Genomic DNA, 19,396 nt, shown 5'->3' with positions numbered 1-19,396 from the left:
GAAGAAGGCAAAAGGGTCGGCACCCCTCCTCTGCCTTGGTTTACAGGGAGACAGAGAGAGGGCAGGAGGGCCAGTGCCCTCATGCCGGCGTTAATCAAAGAGAAGGGAAGAGGAGGATAAAGAGAGGGGAAGACAGGGAGAACGAGAGAGGGCAGGAGGGGCGGCGCCCTCCTGCCTGGGATTAATAGGAGGACAGGAGAGAAAGTCAGAGGGGCGTACCTGAGGGGGCTCCGACGTATGAAAGAGGGAGGCAGGAGTCGGGAGACTCCGATGAGGTCCGGCTTTCAACAGAGAGGGGGAGAGAGGCGTCGAGAGGGGGTCGGGTTCCGTCGGCGTGTGGAGGGGCTCCGGCAAAGAGGAGCCTAGCGAGAGAGGGAAGAAGACGAGGGGGTCGGGGTTCTCCGGTGACAGTCGAGGCAAGCTCGGGGTCCCCTCACTGCTTTATAAAAAAGGAAAACCCCCCCTTGGGGGGGGGTTGACTCGGATCCGGGTTGGATCCAACCTGGATCCGAAATATATCTATACATATCTTATATCCTTCTCCTCTTAAAAGAATTTTGTGCTCAAAATATCCTTCAAAGGTTATCTGTAGAGATCGTAGTCTAAGTTAATCGGGGTTAACGAGGATGCACAACATGTGTGTGTACCCAAACATATAAGCTCTTAAAGTGATCAAGACAACTCATAATGAGTTTCTGAGAAAAGTTCTGAGCTAATTACTCGGTTGAACAAAATATATACGTGATTTCATTGATGAACCTTTACCTGGCAAAAATTTATCTCAATCACAAAAAGTCTTAACGTACGACCATTAAAGTGTCTATTCGTTATTTTCTACTTGTTCGGTTACAGTGGCATAAACACGGCCAGACACTCCTCTTTGTGGTTGTTGTTGAGGTTGCTGTTGTTGCTTACCTTCACCTGTGGTTCGTCTCTACCAATTTGTTGTCGTCTTGCGACAATTTTGGGTGTAATGCCCCATCTTCCCACAATATAGACAGCCTCCAGTGTCTCGGGGGCATGGCTGTCCAAGATGAATATAGTTGCACTTCGGGCATATCTGGTTTGGCAGTTGTTGTAGCTCGATTCTTCTATCTTGATTTTGCTTCTTGAATGGGGATCCCTGTATTTTGACGTCAGCATGTCGTTGTTTGTTGGCTCCACCATTTCCAACAGACTTTTTCTCTTGTATACCCTTAACTCACTCTCATTCCTCAATGCCTTGCGCGGCCAGCTGTCTCTTGTTGTGGCTTTGTATAAGGTGGCATTCTTCCACAGACAATTTACAGGATCCCGAGAATACATTTGACTCGGGTGAGCTTGATGGCATTCTATCGGTTACCACGTCATCCTAGGTTGGTGCTTTCGTAAGCCAACATATTCACCTTATGATCCAAGTTTTGAACCATTGATTGGAGTTGTTTAACTGCTCCGGTCAAGGAATCTATTGCCTCGATCATCTCATTGCATGACATCTAAACATATTTCTTTAATTAGAATAGAGACAAAAATGATTTAATCAATAAATACTTACAGTACGATGCAGATGCCGGATGATCAAGAATCATTGTTTTTCCTATCGCTCTAATACCATTTGTAACGCCTCCAAAATCCTGAACTTAAACCTTTTAGGAAAATTTTGAAAGCTTTGTAATCATTCCTTTTAGAGTTTAAAATAGCAGTTCAGTGGAAAATGGTATTTGAAATGATAAGTCAACGGACCTTGGGCGCATTACAGGTGAACCTTCCTTTACCCAATGGATTTGTAACTCCGTGCATTCATTAAAACCAAATAGATTCAAAACGAGGTTTTAATGTTTATACGAAAAGTAAAATTTCAAAGAAACACTTATGCCAAATTTAAAAAAATGTCCTTATGAGCAAAACGTCAGGGAAAGAGTCTTATCTTGATATCATCACGTCATCGCGCCATAGCTTGTCGTTCTGACCTAATCATCACCTGAACCCATGAAATGGGTCAGATTGATGAAAATCTGGTAGGTGCATAGATATCAAAATTAAGAATAAAACTAACATATACGTTGTTCCTTTCGTGATGTGCAGTTCAGAATAAGTAAAATGAGCATGATAATCTTGTATCGATATTAACTGTCCTGAGGGTACGCACAGGAGATAACGTAGAAACAATTGAGACTTTCGGGAGTTTGTTATGCTATTTATTTTGATACCCTAGACAACTAGCTGAGTTCGTTCCTAAGGGGACGGTCAGTGACCGAGAGAAAATTTTCCATAAGCATTCATAGCAAATGATGCATCCAACTTCTGCAGAAGTCTATAAGATCTATCACCTAGAATAATTTTTGGTAGCCCCGTCCCCTAACTTCGATGACCGGAGACACCGAGTCAATTGCTACTCAAAGAGTGTAGTTGTTATCATCCTATCCATCGGAGTTTTTGTACCATCTCATCCTCTCCCTTGACGGAACCAAGAGACGAATGGGTATGTCAGGTTCTATTTTAACTAACGACCCATTCTACATGCTCTGGTTTTTCAAACCAAATTGAGCATCTTACCTGTGAAGGCGATGATCACCATTTATATGATTTACTTTTCATCATTGTTCATTTGCATGCTACAAGGTTACCATAAACCTCTCATCCAATCATCATAGTACTAACATGTCGTGCATGTCTGATAGTACCGTTACGATGAAAGGGATATCGGTTTCTCATAAAGAAACCCCAACATTATTTAGAAATCTCAAAGTCCTGGTTATCAGCATTTATGTGATTTTCTTTTAATCATTCTGCATTTACATGCTACGAGGTTACCATAAACCTCTCATCCAATCATCATAGTACTAATATGTCGTGCATGTCTGATAGTATCGTTACGATGAGAGGAGTATCAGCTTCAGAGAAAGAAACCTCAACGTCATTTGGAAATTTCAATGTTCCGTGCTTTAAGCCGAAAATATCCGAGTCATTTCGGATACCAAAACGAATGACCGTACATACCACTTAGGGCTACGTAGTCGAAGCCCTTCTGTTATGCAGGGTTGAGGGAAAAACTTGGTTGCGAATATGCAAACGCCAAATATTTATTTTTGCTTTTCGAAACAACGAATATTACGAGCTTTGGAATCTCGCATGTGAAATCCCTTTTTTCTTTAAAGACTTGGCGAACATGCGCAAATCTGCGTCTTTAAATGCAAGCGTAAGGCAAAGTAAGCAGGAGTATGCCAAATTGTGTGTATATATGATACATATATATATCAAAGCATAAGCATGTGCACATTACAACGTGACAGCAATATAAATAACATAAAGCTAGACTCGATGTGCGAAACCACACATCGAGATAAATAAATTGCATAAGCCATGTACGATGTACGAAACTATACATCGGCTAAATAAATTGCGTAAACAGTGCATGATGTACAAAACTGTACATCGGCTAAATAAATTGCGTAAACTGTGCACGAAGTACGAAACCGTACATCGACTAAGTAAAATGCGTAAGCAGTGCACGATGTACGAAACCGTAAATTAGCTAAGTAAATTGTGTAAGCAATATCCTGTACACGTAACAGTGTGGCGGCAAAGTAAATGACATCCAAACTCGATATGTGAAGCCATACATCGAGCTAAATAATTTCATAAGTGATGCACGATGCACGAAACCATACATCGGCTAAATAAATTGCGTAAGCAGTGCATGATGTACGAAACCGTACATCGGCTAAGTAAATTGTGTAAGCAGTAGCCTGTGCACGTAACAACGCGGCGGCAAAGTAAATGACATAAATTTTAAATAGAAAAGAATACGCAAAACTGTGTCCTTGAGTTTAAAAGCATATATATATATATATATATATATATAAAAGTTAGAAGTATTCTATCATTTGTCCTCGTATGCAACTTTTTTCTACCTCAGAGATGGTCGAACTCGCTGACGATTCTGAGCGTAGGTTATCAAGGGCTCGTGGCTTGGTGCGTGTGTCGCGTCCGTTGCGCCGATGTGGTGTGCTAAAAGATATATTATCGTGGTGCAAAGTAAACGATGAAACCTTTTTAAAATTCATTGAAGTAAGGAATGCTTACATTGAAGGGGTCGAACCCGAACCTGGTTCGAGCTGACCAGGCTAGGCGAGGCTCATGGCAAGGGTGAACTGAGTTGGGCTCGGTGCTAGCCGCGCTCAGCTCGGCTGTGTTCGACCAGCAGAAGGCGGGGGCCGAGCTGGGCTCGATAACGACCAAGCTCAACTCGGTCGGGCCTTCCCAACATGGCTGGGCCACTGCCGCAAGCCCATGGTTGGGCAAGCCACAGCCGAGCCAAGCTCGGTTCCTAGGCAAACGGGGAAATAAAGGGGAGGGGCAGGAGGGGCGTCGCCCCTGCCTGCTAATAGAGAAGAGGAGGGGTCAGCAGGGGCATTGCCCCTGCCTGCTAACAAAGGAAAAAGGGAGCAAGGAGGGGCGCCGCCCCTCCTCTACTGGGTTAACAGGGAGGCAGGAGGGGCGTCACCCATGGCTGCTAACAAAGGGAAAGATGGAGCAGGGAGGGGCGGCGCCCCTCCTCTGCTGGGTTAATAGGGAGGCAGGAGGGGTGGTGCCCCTCCTCTGCCTCGTTTTAAACAAAGAGATGGGAGAGAAGAAGGCAGGAGGGGCGACGCCCCTCCTTTGCCTTGGTTTACAGGAAGACAGAGAGAGAGAGAGAGAGAGCAGGAGGGTCGACACCCTCCTGTCGGCGTTAATCAGAGAGAAGGGAAGGCGGAGAAAGAGAGGAGAAGACCGGGAGAATGAGAGAGGGGAGGAGGGGTGGCGCCCCTCCTCTGCTTTTGTTTACACGGAGACAGAGATAGAGCAGGAAGGTCGGCGCCATCCTGCCGGCGTTAAACAGAGACAAGGGAAGGGGGGGAGAAAGAGAAGGGAAGACAGGGAGAACGAGAGAGGGCAGGAGGGGCGGCGCCCTCCTGCCTGGGATTAACAGGGGGACAGGAGAAAAGGTCGGAGGGGCGTACCTGAGGGGGCTCCGACGTGCGAAAGAGGGAGTCGGGAGACTCCAGCGGGGTCCGGCTTTCAGCAGAGAGGGGGAGAGAGGCGTCGGGAGGGAGTCGGATTTCGTCGGCGTGAGGAGGAGCTCTGGCAAAGGAGAGCCTGGCGAGAGAGGGAAGAAGACGAGGGGGGCGGGGTTCTCCGGTGACAGTCGGGGCAGGCTCGGGGTCCCCTTGCTGCTTTATAAAAAAGGAAAACCCCCCTGGGGGGTTTAAATAGAAACATGGAGGAGGTGTTGACCCAGATCTGAGTTGGATCCAACCTGGATCCGAACTTTTTTTTTTTTTTGAAATGTGTGGATCTTACATTTTTCCCATAATAACATAGGTTATATACATTACACCTTAACATAACCACCAACTTTGTTAAGTTGAGAAAAATAATGAAACTTTGGCACTAATGATGATCCATTGAATTAAAAGTGTTGTATTTAATTAACATTTAAACAAATGAAAAAAAATTCACATTGTTGTGGATAAACCTATGGTGGTTAAATTTCTTTAGTCTTCTTGTTAAACTCCTAAACACACATGACATGAAGTGCATGGGAAGGACTACTAGGCAATGTTGTAAAAAACCATATTATACAATATGATAATACAAAATGATACATCAGTGTATCAGTCCCTCTATCCATATCGTATCATATGATAATACAAAAATGACATATTGGTGTATCGGGCCTGCCTCAACCGATACAAGAGGGATCAGTGTATCAGGCCCTCTGTCCATATCGTACCATATGATAATACAAAATGACATATTGGTGTATCGGGCCCTGCCTCAACCGATACAAGAGGGCCTCATATTGTCTAAATCCCAATTATCGGGTCACATGATATGGGTTTTCATCATAATGTACCATATGCTACAAACAAACCATCATCGGAAACTTAAATTTTCCAGTGACCATAAAAGTGTGATCTAGCTGCTTTGAAAGGGGAGGGGAGGCCAGAAGGGGATCATTTGGATCTTATTTTCACATTCAAACTTAAGAAAGCCCTTCCATTCTGATTTGTATCAAATCACAATAAAAATTTAGAGATTTTGCACAAATTTATGTTTTTTTTTTAAGAGATCCACCCTTATCCACTTCTTAAGAATTGTTTATGTGCAAGGATATCCCGAATCCAAGTCTTAAAAATTGTTTTTGTTAGAGATCTTCCCTCATTCGCCCACAAAGAGGTGCTTTGTAAAAGGATATTCCAAAAAACTGACCTTCGGATGTCTCATTCAACCTAAGGTTAGTCTAGAGGTTGTAGCTCTAACGTGTTTTTATCATAAAACTAATGCTATGGCACATAGGTGAGGGTGTGGAGACTGCAACATGGCAATTCCAAAAAAATTGGGCGCAGTGCAGGGGTGCAGATATATGTGTTTGTGTGTGTGCATTTATGTTACCTATGTAATATAGACAAAACTGGACTTTGTTAAGGCTAACAAAATCCAATTTCAGACAGAAATCAATCTCATTGCGGTTGACTTCACCTGACACAAACGATGCTGTGTCCAAGTGTCGCACTCACATCGGTGTGGGTGCGACACAGGTTTGTTGCCCTCTTAGAAGTGTCCATGTTACATAAAACTAATGCAATATGAACTATAATATGACCTTATAACTGTGCAATATTTTTTGTGTTAATTATTTATAATTGTGTTTCTTTTTTTATTTATTCATGTAGAATTCTTCAGTTATTCATTGTATATATTTGTTTTTTTTTATAGTTGTTCCTTATTAGTTACTATCATCTATTAATAATTAATAGTTTACATCTAACTGCATTTGATGTTCTAGACTTCTAGCAGTTTCAAAGCTTAATTACTTTTCATAGATATGATTTGTTTTTTATTTTCCCTGCTTTTTTAATTTTTTGTAGTGCTAAGATACACCTTTTTGTTACACCTTCCAATAAACAATACCACTAGGTGTCTCTATTTGCCCATTTTTATGTTGTGCCATGTGATATGAGAAAGTTGTGTAATTCATGAAAACCAACATCAGGTGGATGACGTTGGGTCATAATGGTGTTTAAACAAGCTTACATAGCATGATGTTAATATGGTTGAAACCATGTGTTTTAGGTTGAGGTGTGTTTCTGTTCTTTGTAGAGTGCTATAAGACTGGATTAGTAGTCACCACCAAGATTAATCAAGTACAGTTCCAAATTCTTATGCATGAGTCCCCACTTGTTTTTCCAGAATGCTGTGGTGTAAATTACACAATGCCCACTTAGGATATGCTATGATCAAGTCAGGCCTAAAACCAAAAAAGTGATAAGTGGGTTTGGATTAGGCCATAAATTTACAAGGATTCTTACAATTTTGTGGATAATGCTAATGATAAGCACCTTTCTAAAGTACCAATAAGACCCATAGACATACTCATACCTCTCATGGTTATGATTTTCGGATTAATAACACATACTTCTCTACATGTTAAAACTTGTTGCAACCTTTTTATTTGAGAAGGAAAAACATGAAGTTGAGTTTATACAAGTGGATTCTGGAAGCAACATGTTTGAAATTTAAACAAAATATAAAATATCATTAAAAAACATCATCAAATGCCTACAGTTTTAATAATTAGCTATCAGATGATGAGATTATTCTGGAAGACCAATCAGGTACCAGCCTAACCTTAAAACATTCACGGATAAATTCAAATGTTAATAATATTTTGACCATATATTCTAATTGTTGAGAAGCAGTAACTATCTAATGGGTCGGGTCCCTGGTATTTAATTATTATTCTTAAGGGTATTATTGTACATTCTTTGTTGCTGGCTAATCTCTCTATTTAAGTGAGATTAGCCCTAATGAGAAAGGATGCTCTCTCTCTCTCTCTCTCTCTCTCTCTCTCTCTCTCTCTCTCTCTCTCTCTCTCTCTCTCTCTCTCTCTCTCTCTCTCTCGTGTTTACTTGAAAACCCTAGCCACCAACTTCAACACTAATAATTAAGTACCAAAAAATGAGAGAATTGCAGTAACTGATAAGAAATTTAACCTTCAGGCATTGGGGGCAGTCTTGTCCCAAATAGTCTGCCAAAGTCTCATCCTCTTCCTCAAGTTCATCACCTCCAGTAAGAACAACAATCATGTAATTGACAATTTTCTCCCCAAACAAACTTCGCAAGCTTTGATATGCAACCATCTCTTCTATAGTAAATCGGTTCCTTAGCGAAACAACAACAAGGACCGCATGAATACCATCTTTGGACAATGTAATACAATTAACAATCTCTTTGACAATAAATTCAGGTGCCACTGATGAATCAAATAACCCTGTCAATGATCAAAAACATTAGTAAATCTTAACACAATACTAAAAATGCCGAAAAGCAATACCTACCAAAAGGTCATAATTAAACCAAAAATTCCTACCAACCTATCCTATAAGTAAGGTATGAGAACTATACTCTCTTCCATTAAAAAAAATAAAGACAATGCTCCAACTTTACATAACGGGATACAAAAGGTGAAAGAGAAGAATATGTACACAAGTGAACTAAGGGGAAAAAAATTATGGGTGCCTATTATAAAGAAATAAATAAGACAATTTTTTTATTAATACGAGAGAGCCAAATAAAATTTAAAGCATATATGTTTTATTCAGATGCATAAGTCAAGATCTGAGTCACATTTAACTCATGTTTCTCGTATGTAAACAAAATTACTCAAAGGTAGTATCATAAAAATAATCAAAACCAACTCAAAATATGATTTGACACATATAATCAATTGGATTTTTAAGTTGATTTAAAATTGGATCATCCAATCCAACTAGTCCCTCGTACAAGTTTTATGAACATTACTCAGCATTCCTGTACATCTAGGTTTCAAACTTAACTACACCCATTTTCTTCATCTGATTATCAAAATCATCATAGAGACAAAGCAGGATATCAAAAGTGTTTATATTAACTCTATATATTTGTTGAACATTATTCTTTTGTTAACTATATAGTATATAACTTCGACATGCTTTAGACTTTTAGCTCATAATTAACAGTAGATAACTTCATATCCAAAGTATCTTGTTAAATTAGATTGCATATTTTTGCATGTTTGTTATGAGTACCCATACCCATGTACCCATTGTTTTAAAAAATTTCATGTCATACCCCATAGCCACACCTAGGACTGGTAAACCAGCTGAACGAGCCAAAGAGAGCATGTTTAGGCTTAGCTTGTTTACCAATGGACTGAGCTCATGCTCGTGAGATCGAACTTGGCTCGTCCCTACACGAGATGAGTTGGCTCATGTAAAAAACTTTCATGTTATTTATACATGTAATACATATATTTTCTTATATATTACACTTAAAATATATAATTTTAATATATATTACTTAATAGTTCATATTTTAAATATAAATCTTCCATGTGTCCTCTTTATACATATATATAGGGAAATGGAAACCTACAAAATAGGCACGAAGCTAAATGAAACATGATATTGGATTTTCGGTCTTTTTTTCAAAATTCTGACCCCATAGATGTGATCGACATGATTGGTTTACTAAAAATCGACACTTGGATGATGCATTTTTGGATGGAAATAGTGGTATTTGGAGCCTCAAAATTTTATGAAAATTGTAAGCCGTTGATTTTTGAAACCTTATAAAAACTTATCCATGCATCGGAATCAAATGCTCCAAGAAGTGATTCCTATACAAACAAGCATATAGATCACATATGTACGGTCAAAATTTCAAAAAAACATCAAAAATCCAATAGCATGTTTCATTTAGCAATTAGCACCATGCCCATTTTGTAGGTTTTCATTTCTATAGAGAGAGAGAGAGAGGGAGTAATGGGTAGGTGCGAAATGATAGGTGCTAAATGAGTTTTTCATTTTATTTTTAAATTCTAATGATTTTATAGGGATCAGCTCTTGAAGTGTTTGATTCCAACACATGGGTAGGTTTTTATAAGGTTTGAAAAATCAACGGTCCAAAATCTTTGTAAGTTTTTAAGGCTCCAAATATCATTTTTTTTATCGAAAACACATGATCCAGGTGTGGATTCCTCGTAAATCGATAATGCCCAACACATTTATGGGGTCGAAACTGCGGAAAAAAACACCGAAAGGGCAGAAAAACTCATTTAGCACGTATCAATTTTGCACCTACCCATTTATATATATATATAGAGAGAGAGAGAGAGAGAGAGTAACCCGTATCATTTTTTTTTGTGTGCGCTCATGATTTTTAGTGGTGATCTTGACCGCCGCTAAGTCTCGTTTTTTCGAAGAAAAAAACCCGTGTGGCGTTACACCGTGCGTTTGATCGAGTTCGAAGGAAAACCCGTTCGAATATACGGGTTATATATATATATAGATATAGATATATATATATATATATATATAGTGTGTGTGTGTGACAAATATAGCAAAAATCTCGCAAGAAATTACCTAAAAGTTTTAAAAAGTAATTTCACGTGATATTTTCAAAATATCACAAGTTTTTCTTAAAAGCATAAATATCGCATTTTAAACGGCTATTATCATGAAAAAATCATGTTTTTTACTTTTAAATATTTTATTTGTATTTATTCATAAAACTATATTCTAAATCTTTTTATTTTGTTTATTATTGCCAATATTTTGCCCCAAAAAATGCGAGATTTTCAAAAAAAATATATTCCTCACGAGGTTTTAGCTACAAATGTTTTGTCGTTTTAAACTTTTCTTGCTATATATATATATATATATATATATACACAAGCCGAACCAAGCCAGACACGGGCTGTTCGGTTCATTTAGCAGCCTACCCACACTCATACCTACATGACATATGGTAATATCAAACACAATAAAAGGAAGAAAAAATAATGATTAAGACAAACATGACAAGTCCAATGCATGTTTTGTACATGTATACATGCCCTCAGACCATCATTAATCCATTTGTATATAAGTGTGCAAGGAAGTGCCTCAATTTGTCCTTTGCTTTGATAGACACATATTCTTGTATGTGTTTGTGCAACAAGTGCATAGACCTTGATGTTAATCTCATGGTCAATATTTTCCTACTCATATCCAAATCCACTGAGATACAAAGTACAAGCAGTGATTTGTAAGATAATTGTGTCTTTGAGTTCTTTTCCACATGAAATATGATTTCTTTGCTATATAATAGTGCTACTTTAATGGGATCCAAGAATAGAACTATCATGAAGGTGCCTTCTGAGAAACAGAACACGAGATAAGCAACACTTTTATAGCAGTAATGAGATCATATATTTCTCAAAAGAAAAAAGTTGTCACACTAATATCAGATAAGGACAAACACCTTTTTCCTTTTCTTTTTCTTGTTCCTTCTTTTGTTCCATAAATACCTTTTTCTTTTTTTCTTTTTTTTTCTTTTTTTTTCTTTTTTTTTCTTTTTTTTCTTTTTTTCTTTTTTTCTTTTTTTTCTTTTTTCCCTTTTTTTCTTTTTTCTTTTTTTTTCCTTTTTTTTCCTTTTTTTCTTTTTTTCCTTTTTTTCTTTTTCCTTCTTTGTTCTGTTTCCCAAGCAAGCTGGGGAACAGCTTGCAACGGTGTTCAAACTGAAGACATGTTCACAAAGATAGTACAAACTTAAATTGCACTTACTGAACATTAGAAATGTATGACTCGTTTATAAAACAGAGGCACACACATTGTTATGACAACTTACAAACATATATTGCAAATGAATCATATCATTTCATCTAACTTGAACTTTTCAAGTGACTTTCATGACAAATAATGGTTTATAAGGAACATAATATGTCTAACCAATTATATGCAGAAATCATTTTTCATTTTTTGATGAAAAAGTTGTGGATTAAAAGTTCAATTCACCATCTTTTCTAATCCAATATGCGCAATTTAGATAACATGTAATAAAAGAAAACTCACCAGGTGTATCAATTACATTTATAATACGACCATCGTGCAACACAGCTGTCTCCAACTGGCAAGTTGAGGTTATCGAAGATAAACTCTGTTTAGACTTAAATTTTTTCTCTCCAAGGATGCTATTCCCAGTGGCACTTTTCCCATTTCCAGTTCGCCCAACAAGAACCAAAGTATTAATCCAACTTGATGGGGTTGCCAATTCCCAATCATCTCCAACCATACTTCCACCCATGTTGCAATCAGACGTTATAGTTCACAAGAAATCCTGTTTCATGTAAAAAATACAAGCACAAAAATCTTGTTTCAGCAGAGAATAGTTCTAAAATATGGCAAAAGGAGTCCATTGATGGTAACATGCAAAACAATATTAGGTAAAAGAAACAACCTCTAAACACACCCCATAATGTATACAAAGAGAATACATGCCAAAAAAGGAAAGGCAAAGAAAAATTGACCATGTTAAACTCTCGAAATCATTTATGGGTCCATAAAATTTGGCAAACATTTTACTGAAACTTAGGTTGAGTATTTGCATCAGGGTGCAACCAAAGCTTAACCTTCATCAGGAAAAAGAAATGATTTATACCCAAATTATACATCAGTTGATGAGAACTTTGATGATTTGGCCACATTAATCAATAGTCTATTGGCTACAGTATAAAATACCTTAAGCCATGATGAACACAAATTTATCATCATAAAATTCTCACCATTTCTTCATTCCATACGACACTCGATCTAGGATTATTTTTTTTTGGCATTTGTTCAACGATAACCACATAATGCAAAAAATTAGAGTTAAATAAGCCATCTTTCTTGGTTATTTGACTTTCGGAGCAACCATGATCAATCATCACCCAAGTAACATAAAAAAGTTAATTGCTTGCAATATCTCAATTTGGTTAAACAATGTAACCAGATCACTCAACAACAAATTTTCCAATCTCTAGTCAGTCAAACTAACCTTTGAACGATAAACACATATACATGAACTATGAAGGAATTGCTTAAATTGAACAAGTTTCCGGTTTGACACCAACTACATACTCACATAATCTCGGTGGGAGAAGAAAAAACAAAAAAATTAAGGAGCAAGCACCAAAAGAGACACTGCCTGCTCTCCATCATGACATTAACATAAAATCTAGAGCATTTTCTTCAAAATAACCTTTGTACCAACCAAAAGAATAAAAGGGTTTGGCCTGATTTAGCAGCTCATCAACTGTGTTTTCTTGTTATATTACACATTTCATGGATCACCCTCTATTTTGTATACATGATGGGTTTTAGAACCCCAATTAGACAAAAAAATGTTGTCACCAATATGAAAAGGAAATGAAAACAATTGAAATTTTGATTCAAAAAATTATTTATATTCTCCATCAAATTAGGCAGTAATGAACAAAGTAAAAATAAAGAGCAACTTGTAATATGGCAATTATAACAATATGACACGGAAACCAAATACATACCAACAAAATAGAGATTATCACGCCCGTCAACAAACAACACCACCACCAAAAAAATAAACATGACATAGCAGAAAATTCCTAAAAAGAAGATAGAATCTTTAATGACTGATCAGTTAGAAACTATCACCACAAGAACACTGCATTTGGTATGACTATAACAAAAACATGTACAGATTATAATAGATAAAATCGAACCTCTAAATAGATCAGCAATACGATACATATATAATAACGTATCCAATGAATTAGCTAATGTATGCAAAACAATATCTCAAAACCAACAAACTTACATGTGAGTAAAAATAAAGGCATAAGTTAAACCCTGAAAAAGAAGGAAGATGAAAGAAAGAAGTGAAGGGCATCGAAACACCAAGAACAAATTCCCAGCCGCATACTGCTAAATCACTGTATGCATAACGCAATTAAGCAACTGAATCGCAAAACTAAGCAAACAAAACCCTAACCGAATTCAAAAAAAGAAAAAACAGAAAAAGAACCGATCACCAACAAGGAAATCGAAAAATCACCGATCGTCCAGAAAATCTGGAAAAGGACAAAGATTAAAAAACTCGAAAGCGGCAGAGAGATTCACAAAAGGAGAAAGGTACGCTCCTTAATGATACTCGAAGCAAAAAAAAAAAGTAAAGAAAGAAATCTGCGACAGAAACGCGCGTAAGTTTTGAATCGGAAACACAGCTAGAATGAAGAACGATCGATCGCAGTAATGAATCGGAAGTTCAGATGAATAGAAAGAAGGCGTAATGATGAAATACTTACGAGCGATGGCAAATTAGTGAAGAAACGGAAGGAATCAGAGAGAGCAGAAACCTTCGGAACGTAGAGGAAGACGTATTCCGATTCTTCTACGGTTTGATATTTTACAAGAAGGGCAATCTTCCTGCCCAATAAGAGCGGCTCCGTACGCGGGAAATCTAAGGATAGTTTTGTCATTATATTTATCGAACCGCCGCAATCGAATTATATGTCGGATTCGCAAAGGAGTGGATATTGAGTTCCGGTATGGTATGTCACAGGGACACGCCATTTTTACGTGTCCCAATGATACGGGATGACACGTTCACCTCGTAAACACTAACACTCATGGATATTATTTTAATATGTTTTAAATGATTTTTAAGTATTATTTTAATTAAAAACTCAGTTTTTAATATTAAAGAATAAAAAAATAGTTTTGTTGATTAAAAAATTATGTGTCCTCGTGTCTAGGGATGGCAGTAGACTGATGGAAAACGGGCCCATGCCCCGCCTCGCTCCGTTTGGACCGGGAGGACATGAAACGGGGTCCGGGGATAGAGGTTAAAATCAAAACCCATGTGGGGATGGACTTACGCTTTTCCCTGCCCCATCACCAATCTTTTTTTAGGGATGTTAATGGATCGAGGAAAAACGAGGCCCTATCGATGCCTCGCCTCATTTGGATCAGGGATGGAGGACATGAAACCGGGATGGAGGTTAAAATCAAAACCCGTGCGAAGATGAAGGCAAAGATGAAGGGCAGAATTTTGAGACCGAGCCATAGTGGAGACCTTGTCCCCTGGCCTGGTCCACTGCCATCCCTACTCGTATCCTGTTTTTTCAAAAACAAAAAGAGGGGGTGGTCTGTGGATGAGGCAGCCCAACGGGTCAAGTCAGGCTCAGCTATCGGATCGACACCCAGCTCGTTTATAAAATGAAAGGTTGGAATCAGCCAATCCCACAAGTTTGAGTAACCTAATTAATTGCCTAGAAAGAAAGTTGTTAACTATTATTATTTATCTAATTAGTTGTATTAATATTATAGAAACTTATTAATTTGGTCCATAATAAGTTGTCATCTTTATGAAAAACTTGCTTATAAAAAAGAAAAAAGCTTTATAAAAAGTAGAAAGATAATTGTTATGACCTTTTGATTTGAATGCTTTAAAAATTATCTAATGTGGAATTATAAGTATGGGTCAGGCTGGACCAACCCACTGAACATTGGCCCATTGGGTCAATGAGCTGGGTCATGGGTTGCTTTCCATACCCAAGCCTGTTAAAAACAAGGCTTAAACCTGGTTTATTAATAAATGGGTCAGGTCATGCTTAAAGCGGCCACGCTCCAAATGAGATGGATCGGCTCAATACCCACCCTTAGTTCCATCATTGTCAGAATTGGATTCTGAGCGGAATCGAAAGGCCGCAATCGGGCCAAATCGAATTAAAGGGCGAACTTTAAAACCGCTTTAAGGCCAACTAAGTTCGCCCAGTCAAGTTGGTCTGAATCGGCTGATAGCCCCTTCCTTGAATCGATTTTGGGCCAACGAACTCCACCTGGAACTGGTAGATATTTTGCTTAAAATATGAATTGGATTAGGAACTGGATCCAAATGCAAAACCTCGAAAATTGAATCTGACCTGTTTAAGTAAACAGATCTGGGGAACAATATTGAATCCAACTATATGGATTAGAATTGTTCAGATATATGTGCAGGGAGCAAACTGATAAAATACAGCCCGGACCATGCTGGACCTAAATGTAAATCTGAAATCTATACAATAGATTCTGATCCAAGTCTGGACCCGAAACGTATATGATAAATTGACTTTACTGACTCCACTAAAGGAATAATAATCCAGTATTTTTACATGCAAAGAGCAGAAATATATCTTATTTAAATCCAATACAAACATAGGTCCAACAAAAATACTGATTCCAACTTGAAAATAATATGCTTAATGAAAATCTTATTTTTAAGGATCCGTATCCAAAAGCTTACGTATTGGATTCTGATCATGTGTGACCAAACCCGATCCATTTGAGTTTCTATAAGGGTACAAACGGTAAGCTCAAATTTGAATACAAATATTATCGGGAAACAAGGCTAAATTTGGATGCAGATTGACGTCACACCCTTTTTTTTCTTTCATTCCATCTCTTCTTGGTCTTGTCTTGATCATATAAATTCTTATTGGCCTTGGACTCATGAGAAGCTTGTTTTGGATGCACATCTTGAACTCTTGCTTGTTTGAGGATTCCTACTTGAACGTCAACTTAAGTTGCATCTTGATCTGGATCTGAATCTTAGACCTGGATCTGTATGCTATATTTTGCCCGGTTTGCCATTAATCTGTTAATGTTTGACTGGGATCCAAATTTGTATTTACCCAAATCCAAATTTGGACCCAGAGCCGCTTCTTCTTAAGCTGGATCTGTACTTGCATAAGTTTTCTTTTTTTTTTAAGAAGTCGAGAGAAATATGAAGCCACGTCATTCGATTGGATTGGGTAGCGTTCTCCTCATCCGATCGACGTCTAGAGACAATGCTTGGTTTCAATCAAACCAACAAGATGTGAAAAATGAACAGATAAAGTTTCCAAAGTAATCAAACTTTTGAAAATCATGGAAGAAGTCCGCTTTGAGGTGTTTGCAGCATCAACAAACCTGGCAACCTCTCCGATAACAGACTCTTTGTTGTTCTGTATGCTTGAGAGAGAGAGAGAGTGTGTGTGTCCATCGTTCTCCGATTGGGTTTCGGCTCCGTTCGTGCTTTGTTGTTGCTGGGCTGCTCAGCCAAGGAGAAAGAGAGAGAGAGAGAGAGGGCGAAATGAGAGGGAGAGGGAATTAAAGACGAGTGGGAGATGAGGAGAGAGAAAAGAGAGGGCGCTAAAAGGGGAGTGCAGCCAGCTGGCTTCTTATGATGAGGGAGAGGGTTGCAGGGGAAGAGAGAAGGGGAGGGAAGGTGTCGGGGTTGGGCCGCGGAAGAAGAGAGGGAGAGGGGGAGGGTTGCAAGGGAAGAGGAGAGGGCGGTGTATGTTCGCCCCCGATGATTCACTGAATCCCACGTCTGTGTTCGGGGGGTCGAATGAGCGCCACGTATTCATGCACATGGGTCTCGTATTCCCATGTAAGTTGACATAACTTTGCATCGGACTCTGGTGTTGTTGCAAAGACCTAATCACCCTTACTTGCTTTTCATGCCCTGAAACGACGATTCGAGGAAATGACAAAAATATCCTCTATTCAAAAGTTGTGAAACGACGGTTCGAGAAGCGGACAAAAAAGTCCTTCATCCAGAAAGTTTGATGTTAACTATTTAAAGTGGAGATGTTCCCTATTCATTAAACTCCTGCGACATCTGTTGTAACAGTAGCTCCCATTATCAACCCAAACTTTGCCTTCGTCGCCAGTCGAGTTTTTCGCCTTGTTTTACAACACATTGTTTCCTTCTCGTGCCTGCCTTGTGTTACAAAACATTCTTGTGTCTTCTCTTCATTTTTGTTGTCGTTAGGCATCATGGAAGAAAGCAATGATGCACAAACATTCCAACCAGTGCCATTAAGGCAGCTTAAGTAGCTTTTCATCTCATCATGCTATCGATGAAGAAGACATGTCGTCTTGTGTGCCATTAAGGCATTGTTTGGTTATTATAGGTAGATCTTGTTCTTACGATGGTTGAAAAGTTTGATGTTAACTATTTAAAGTGGAGACGTTCTCTATCCATTAAACTCCTACGCTATCTGTTGTAACAGTAGCTCTCATTATCAACCCAAACTTTTCCTTCTTCTCCAGTCGAGTTTTCTGCTTTGCTTTTTACCCTATTTTACAACACAGTGTTGACTTCTCGTGCCTGCCTTGTGTTACAAAACATTCCACTATCTTCTCTTCTTTTTCATTGTTGTTAGGCATTATGGAAGAAAGCAATGATGCACAAACATTCCAATCAGTGCCATTAAGGCGGCGTGAGTAGCTTTCCATCTCATCATGCTATCGTGGAAGAAGGCATGTCGTGTTGTGTGCCATTAAGGCATTGTTTGTTTATTGCAGGTAGATCTTCTCCTTGCGATGGTTGGAAACTTATTGATATTTGTAAGACGCTGGGACCTGTTGACAAGAATGCTTGTTTACAAATGCTAGGAAGGGCCTCTACCTCATCAGGTACCCTATATTGTATGTCAAACCTCTGTATTAGTAACATACTCCCATTTTTGTGAGACACATTTTTGTTAGTTAATATCGATTTGTTTGCTATTATGCTCAATTTCTTCCTTATCGATTTATAATTTATTGTGCGATATATTTATTCACCTTTTAGACAGTATGGTTTTGTATTGTTGAGTTGTAAGTTATTATGCTGAACTGCTATATCGATTTTCAATATCTTACAAATCGATTAGTATATCGATTTATTCGATATTATATGTTTTGTAATATGTATTTGTAAGATATTTGTACACAGACTTTGAAAACGTGTGCGTGCAGAAACACATCGTTACACGCATTGGGGGGTGATTTTCGCATGCATATCGCTGCTCTCTCAGCGACTTCTATTGAACTCACGTTATAGCCTCATGGATATAATGAGAGTGTTATCGTCAACACACATGTACGACATGAGTATTCTATTGGCATGGTAAGCGATAACTCGATGCTCATTATAAGCAAACATCAAATCGCATATCGTCATTCATTAAATCGTTGCTTTGACTTGCTTAACCTTATCGGTATCCGTTGTTACATGCATCCTGATTAAATCGTAGTAAACGTATGTGCTTGCTAACGCAAATTGATATATTGGTTACAAAACATTCCACTATCTTCTCTTCTTTTTCGTTGTTGTTAGGCATTATGGAAGAAAGCAATGATGCACAAACATTCCAATCAGTGCCATTAAGGCGGCGTGAGTAGCTTTCCATCTCATCATGCTATCGAGGAAGAAGGCATGTCGTGTTGTGTGCCATTAAGGCATTGTTTGTTTATTGCAGGTAGATCTTCTCCTTACGATGGTTGGAAACTTATCGATATTTGTAAGACGCTGGTACCTGTTGACAAGAATGCTTGTTTACAAATGCTAGGAATGACCTCTACCCCATCAAGTATCCTACATTCACTCATTATATGCATTGTATGTCAAACCCCTGTATTAGTAACAGACTTCCTTTTTTTGTGAGACACATTTTTGTTAGTTAATATCGATTTGTTTGCTATTTTGCTGCAAACACAAATTGATATATTGCTTAAAACATTGTTGAGCTTATCATCAGGTT

The 19,396-nt window shown here is 38.4% G+C and overlaps 1 protein-coding gene across 2 annotated transcripts in view; it reads right to left on the bottom strand.

The window, feature by feature from the left end:
• LOC149838172 (immune-associated nucleotide-binding protein 9-like) overlaps window positions 1-14,251 on the bottom strand; it is a 40,146-nt gene extending 25,895 nt beyond the window's left edge. The window contains exons 1-3 of one of the 2 annotated variants that reach the window (XM_090006433.1): window positions 14,147-14,251; window positions 11,898-12,162; window positions 8,019-8,296 (exon numbers count right to left, since the gene is read on the bottom strand). In XM_090006433.1, coding sequence (XP_089862559.1) covers window positions 8,019-8,296; window positions 11,898-12,129 — 510 coding nt within the window. In that variant the 5' untranslated portion in view covers window positions 12,130-12,162; window positions 14,147-14,251. Of the gene's footprint in view, window positions 1-8,018; window positions 8,297-11,897; window positions 12,163-13,659; window positions 13,812-14,146 lie in introns of those variants that run through there. The other variant, XM_090006434.1, reaches the window with a different exon arrangement.
• Between the last annotated feature and the right edge of the window lie 5,145 nt (window positions 14,252-19,396).

Source organism: Nuphar pumila, chromosome 5, assembly GCF_984573655.1.
Source record: "Nuphar pumila chromosome 5, dmNupPumi1.hap1.1, whole genome shotgun sequence".
Taxonomy (NCBI): Eukaryota; Viridiplantae; Streptophyta; class Magnoliopsida; order Nymphaeales; family Nymphaeaceae; genus Nuphar; species Nuphar pumila.
This window is presented reverse-complemented; position numbering and strand designations above follow the sequence as displayed.